This window comes from Amblyraja radiata, chromosome 22, assembly GCF_010909765.2.
Source record: "Amblyraja radiata isolate CabotCenter1 chromosome 22, sAmbRad1.1.pri, whole genome shotgun sequence".
NCBI classification, from domain to species: Eukaryota; Metazoa; Chordata; class Chondrichthyes; order Rajiformes; family Rajidae; genus Amblyraja; species Amblyraja radiata.
Genome location: NC_045977.1, coordinates 167,999 through 173,667, shown reverse-complemented (window position 1 = coordinate 173,667; position 5,669 = coordinate 167,999). Strand labels below are relative to the sequence as shown.

The 5,669-nt window shown below is 54.9% G+C and overlaps 1 protein-coding gene across 1 annotated transcript; it reads right to left on the bottom strand.

Moving 5' to 3' along the window:
• Positions 1 to 996: 996 nt before the first annotated feature.
• Positions 997 to 2,092, bottom strand: LOC116985496 (zinc finger protein 239-like). Its single transcript, XM_033040260.1, has 2 exons — positions 1,666 to 2,092; positions 997 to 1,581 (listed from the first exon to the last, which is right to left on the bottom strand). Exons 1-2 carry the CDS (start codon positions 1,825 to 1,827, stop codon positions 1,174 to 1,176), a joined length of 570 nt encoding a protein of 189 aa, XP_032896151.1. The 5' UTR covers positions 1,828 to 2,092; the 3' UTR covers positions 997 to 1,173.
• Between the last annotated feature and the right edge of the window lie 3,577 nt (positions 2,093 to 5,669).

The window sequence follows — 5,669 nt, the reverse complement described above, 5'->3', positions numbered from 1 at the left end:
CAGGACTGACATATGTTGAAAGAATGGGTCGACTGGGTTTGTATTCACTGGTATTCAGAAGAATGGGTATCTTATAGAATCGTATAAAATTAGTGAGGGTTTGGACAGGGCGGATGCAGGAAAATGTTCCCCATGTTGGGGAGTCCAGAACTGTTAAGGCACATTTCTTAAAACAGACAACTCACAATAAGTTAGATCAACCAACACAAGCTTTACTGATCATTTAGCCGGTGAGAGAGGCAGGGGATACAAAGTCAAGTATGTAACACATACTTAACCCTCCTGGGCCATCACTCTCATGAACAAAGACATACTGCATCTTTTGTTACTATTTTGGAAAGCGAAGTAAGTGACAGAGGCGAGGGAAAATAAGGAGATAAAAGGATGTGAGATAAGGAGAGAGGAATATATATGTGCAGCTTTAAGGGACATTGTTCAGGTAGCATTTGGAATATTGCATAGTTAACCAGAATGGTTTAAAACCAAGGAACTGCAGATGCTGGTTTACAAAAAAGGACACAAAATGCTGGAGTAACTCAGTGGGACAGGCAGCATCTCTGGCCAGAAGGAATGGGTGACATTTCGGGTCGAGACTGAGGAGGGTCTCGTCCAGAAATGTTACCCATTCCTTCCAGCGTTTTGTGTTTACCTAAACAGTGCCTATCCACGTGGTGGTGTGCTAGCAGGCTGGAGGAGCGCACAAAGGCCTTGCCACAGAAAGGGCAGGTGAAGGGGCGCTGGCCGGAGTGAACTCGCCGGTGTTCCAGCAGGTGGTCAAGGCGAGTGAAGCCCATACCACAGGACGGGTAGGGGAAGGGACGCTCACCGCTGTGGGTACGCCGGTGCTGCCACACGCTGGACATGCAGGTGTAACCCTTGCCACACTCAGTGCACACAAAGGGTTTCTCTCCGGTGTGTATCCGCTGGTGCTCCCGCAGCCCCCAAGCTCTCTTGTCACAGTGGGAGCAGCTCCTCGCCGGTGTGGGCCCGCCGGTGCTGCCGCAACCCCCGCAAGCTCTCAAACGCCTCACCACAGTACGGGCAGTCGTAGGGCTGGCCACTGGTGTGCACGCGGTGATGTGACAGGGCGTGGGAGGCCACGGCAAAGCGTTCTCCACACACCGGGTTGGGGACAGGGCGGTTGCCGGCGTGCACCCGCTGGTGGGACAGCAGCTAGGTGGAGCAGATGAAGCCCTTGCCACACTGGGCGCAGGTGTAGGGGCGCTCGCCGGCATGGATGCGCTGGTGCATCGGCAGCTGATAGGATTGGGTGAAGCCCTTGCCACACTGGGCGCAGGTGAAGGGGCACTCGTAAGTGTGGGTGCGCTGGTGCACCAGCAGGTGACAGGACTGGGCGAAGCCCTTGCCGCACTGGGCGCATATGTAGGGGCGCTCACCGGTGTGGGTGTGCTGCTGGTTCAGCAGATGCGAGGAACGGGTGAAGCCTTTGTCGCACTGGCCGAAGGTATAGGGGCGCTCGCCGGTGTGGGTGCGCTGGTGCATCAGCAGGTGACTAGACTTAGTGAAGCACTTGCTGCACTGGGCGCAGGTGTAGGGACGCTCGCCAGTGTGGGTGCGCTGGTGGTACTGCAGGCTGTCGGAGCGGGTGTAGCCCTTGCCGCAGTCGCTGCAGGTGTAGGGCAGCTCCCCGGTGTGGATGTGCTGGTGGTTCAGCAGGCTGGTGGAGTGGGTGAAGCCCTTACCACAGTGGGTGCAGGTGTAGGGACGCTCGCCGGTGTGGGTGCGTTGATGCACCCGCAGGTTTCTGAACTGGGTGAAGCCCTTACCGCAGTCATTGCAAGTGTAGGGCCGCTCCCCAGTGTGCATGCGCCTGTGCTGCTTCAGGTCCGGCGACGACTTGAAGCCTTTTCCGCAGTCGGAGCAGGTGAACGGCCGCTCATCGCTGTGCACTCGCTAGTGATCCCGCAGCCCATACACCCGGGTAAAGCTCTTGCCGCAGGTGGAGCAGCAATAGGGCTCCTTGCTCGTGTGCACCTACTGGTGCACCTTCAGGTGATTCTCCGTCTTGAAACTCTTGCCACAGTCGGAGCAGGTGAAGGGCCTCTCGCCGGAGTGCAGGCGGTTGTGCTGCAGCAGGTTGCTGGAGCGGGTGAAGCTCTTCCCACACTCCACGCAGTCGAAGGGGCGTTCTCCCGTGTGTACCCGCCGGTGGATCTCCAGCAGGCACGGCTTCTGCCAGGCCTTGCCACACACGTCACACTCATAACGCTTCTCATTGTTGTGCCCCATCACGTGGTCCTCCATCTATGCTCACCCCCTCGAAGCTCAGCCCACACACTGAGCAAACTGATGGGGGGGCTCATCGGCTCCCTGACCGCCCTCAATGGTCAGTCCACGGAGCGTCCCCGTCTCTCTCCGTCCACAGCAACGGCTCCTAAACCCTGCAGGAGGGGAACACAGAAGGTCAACAAGCCGGCAAACAGGACATTACTAGCACATATTGGGTGCGTTTATGGAAGAGGAAACCGTTATATAATTCTGAGCGGCACAGTGGCGCAGTGGTACAGTTGCTGCCTCACCGCCAGAGACCCGGTATCGATCCTGACTATGCGACTCGGCCGACCGAAATACCTGTTTCCGCACTGCATCTCTAATCTAAATTAAACCAAAGAAGGGTCTTGACCTAAAATATCATGCATTCCTTCTCTCCACAGATGCTGCCTGACGCGCTGAGTTCCTCCAGCACTTTGTGTCTATCTTCTCCACAGATGTTGCCACACCCGCTGAGTTACTCCAGCACTTTGTCATAGATTCATAGTGATACAGCGTTGGAAAGAGGCCCTTCGGCCCAACTCGTACTTGCACTCCTAGATCCCTCGGCTCCACACATTCACCCTGTGCCCCGCCATTCACAGTGAAGACCCTGCCTTGCTTTGACTTCCTAAACTGCAACACCCTCCCCACCCCGAAACAATGTGGCCTCCTCCCTGTGGCTCCCTGCCGCAGCCTCCTGCTCCTTAACTCCCTTTGCTCCCTCCCCCCTCCTCCCCACCCCCAAACAATGTGAACCCACCCCCACCTGGCTCCCTACCCCCTTCCTTGGCTCACTTGACCCCTCTCTCTCCCCCCCAGTTCCCTTCCCCCCATTCATCCCCCTCGGCACCAAACCCACTCCTCCTTGAATCCTCCCCCTCTCTTTGCTCCCTGTTTCCCCCCCGCTACTCACTTCACCCCCTTTCCACCTCCAGCCTCTCATCACTCTCTCTCTCTCTCTCTCTCTCTGCCCTTCTCCACTTATTTACGACCCTCTCAGATATCTCTCTCCAGACTTACCTCATTCTCTCTTTCCACCCTCCCCACTCTCTGTCTCTCTCTCTCTGTCCTTATCTCTCTCTCACCCCATCCCTGGTGAGGGGTCAGTGCGGGAGTGAGGTAGGTATGTTACAAAACCTACCTTCAGCGGCGCAGTAATTCTGCCACTGGCTATGTGCGCGATTTTGGGGCGTTTGAGGGGGGGGGGGGGGGGGGGGCCGGGGTTAAAACGGGGTTTTTCCCATCTGGTCCTGAATTATATTTGTTGGAGTGCAAGATTTTGCTAAAGAATCGTTCCTACGGCCGTTCTGTATGTTTTTTAAATAAAATTCACCCGACAAGTTAATCGCTGGAATGATTTTAAAATCAGCTTCTGAAGCCGTCAATGCCGACAACTGGGACGGATTTTATGGAGGACCAGGTAAAAGAAAGTAGTTTATTTTTATGAATAAAAGTGTTTCTTAAGATGTATTTAATTCACATTTTAAGTTGCGAAACGGTGATTTTTCCACCCGAAGAACCGGCAGTGTTTTTGCTGCAGATATGGGGGGCTAAAATTGCCGCATCTGAACGTTCTAAATGGTCCCGTTCCAGAAAATCCCACTCGCAAGCTGATTTAAATGGTCATTAATTTACAGGTATTAAACATTAAATTCCTTCCATTTGGCCTATAAACCCATGACAATGAGATTTGAAAATTATGTTATATTCTGAATTCTTGTGTGAATGTTATTTGGACACTTAGGCTATTTAAAAACGTTAATCTATTCTTAAGAAATTGATAGATGTTTAGATCTAGTAATTGAATTTTGTAATTAGCTACAATTAGGTAACTAACTAATTATATGCTTTAATTTCAAGTTATCTAAGTAAGATTGTTTCATATTTGTTTCAGAATGTTTCAATCTATAAAAAATGGAAATTTATTTCATTTCTCTTAAATTTTAAGAAAGTTATCGGCCTTTAAATGTTCTCGATCACAGCTTTGGTGTTGTCAATGAAAAAGCAATAGGGAACAAGATGCCAATTTCCGAGTATGAAAATGGCCATAACATTTTTAATAATGAAGATATGAAAGTGAATTAGGTGTCAAATTAAACTTCTTTTTATGCTTTATCTGATGGGATAAATTACAGACTTGATTTTTAAAATCTCAAAATTTTGTAACGTTGCTAGGTGAGGTGTCAGTGCGGGGCTGAGGGGTCAGTACGGGGTGAGGGGTCAGTGTGGGGGTGAGGGGTCAGTGCGGGGTGAGGGGTCAGTGGGGGTGAGGGGTCAGTGTGGGGGTCAGTGTGGGGGTGAGGGGTCAGTGCGGGGGTGAGGGGTCAGTGTGGGGGTGAGGGGTCAGTACGGGGGTGAGGGGTCAGTGGGGATGAGGGGTCAGTACGGGGGTGAGGGGTCAGTACGGGGTGAGGGGTCAGTGTGGGGGTGAGGGGTCAGTGCGAGGTGAGGGGTCAGTGGGGGTGAGGGGTCAGTGTGGGGGTGAGGGGTCAGTGTGGGGGTGAGGGGTCAGTGGGGGTGAGGGGTCAGTGTGGGGGTGAGGGGTCAGTGTGGGGGTGAGGGGTCAGTGCGGGGGTGAGGGGTCAGTACGGGGGTGAGGGGTCAGTGGGGATGAGGGGTCAGTGGGGATGAGGGGTCAGTGTGGGGGTGAGGGGTCAGTGCGAGGTGAGGGGTCAGTGGGGGTGAGGGGTCAGTGTGGGGGTGAGGGGTCAGTGTGGGGTGAGGGGTCAGTGTGGGGGTGAGGGGTCAGTGTGGGGGGGGGGGACATTACACCATCAGACTGTCTCTCTCCCTCTGTCACCAGGTCGGGTCAATGCGGGTTCGGCTTCATCTTTGCTCCAGACCAGGAGCAACTGCGGCCCCGCTCTCTCTCTCTCTCCCCGCCCCGCCCCGCCGGCTGGAGAACCATCTGTGATCCCTCCCTCCACTCACTCACTCTGTGTGTCTCTGTGTTACCCGGTGTCGGGGCCGGGTCAGCGCGGCTTCATCTCCATCTTGTCCCAGACCAGCTTCCCCCTCGCGCTGGCGCTCGCCCCACGTCCCAACGTCGCCCGCACACGTCACCACGTCACCCGCTTCACGTCCCCACGTCACCCGCGCACGTCACCCGCGCACGTCACCCGCGCATGTCACCCGCGCACGTCACCCGCGCACGTCACCCGCTTCACGACCCCACGTCACCCGCTCCCTCTCTGTCTGTCTCGCGCCGCTTCTCTCTCTGCACGAGCTGCCAACTCTAACGCTTTCGGCGTGAGACTCAACTCGCGCCCTGGAGCAATTTCTCACGCCCTCACGCTCACGACCGAGTTCTCACGCTGAGTCCAGTCCCTGCGCAACGTGTCCATTAGCGCCGTGTGCCAGGGATGTGTGTGCGGTCCGGGGAAGCGCGTCTGTTG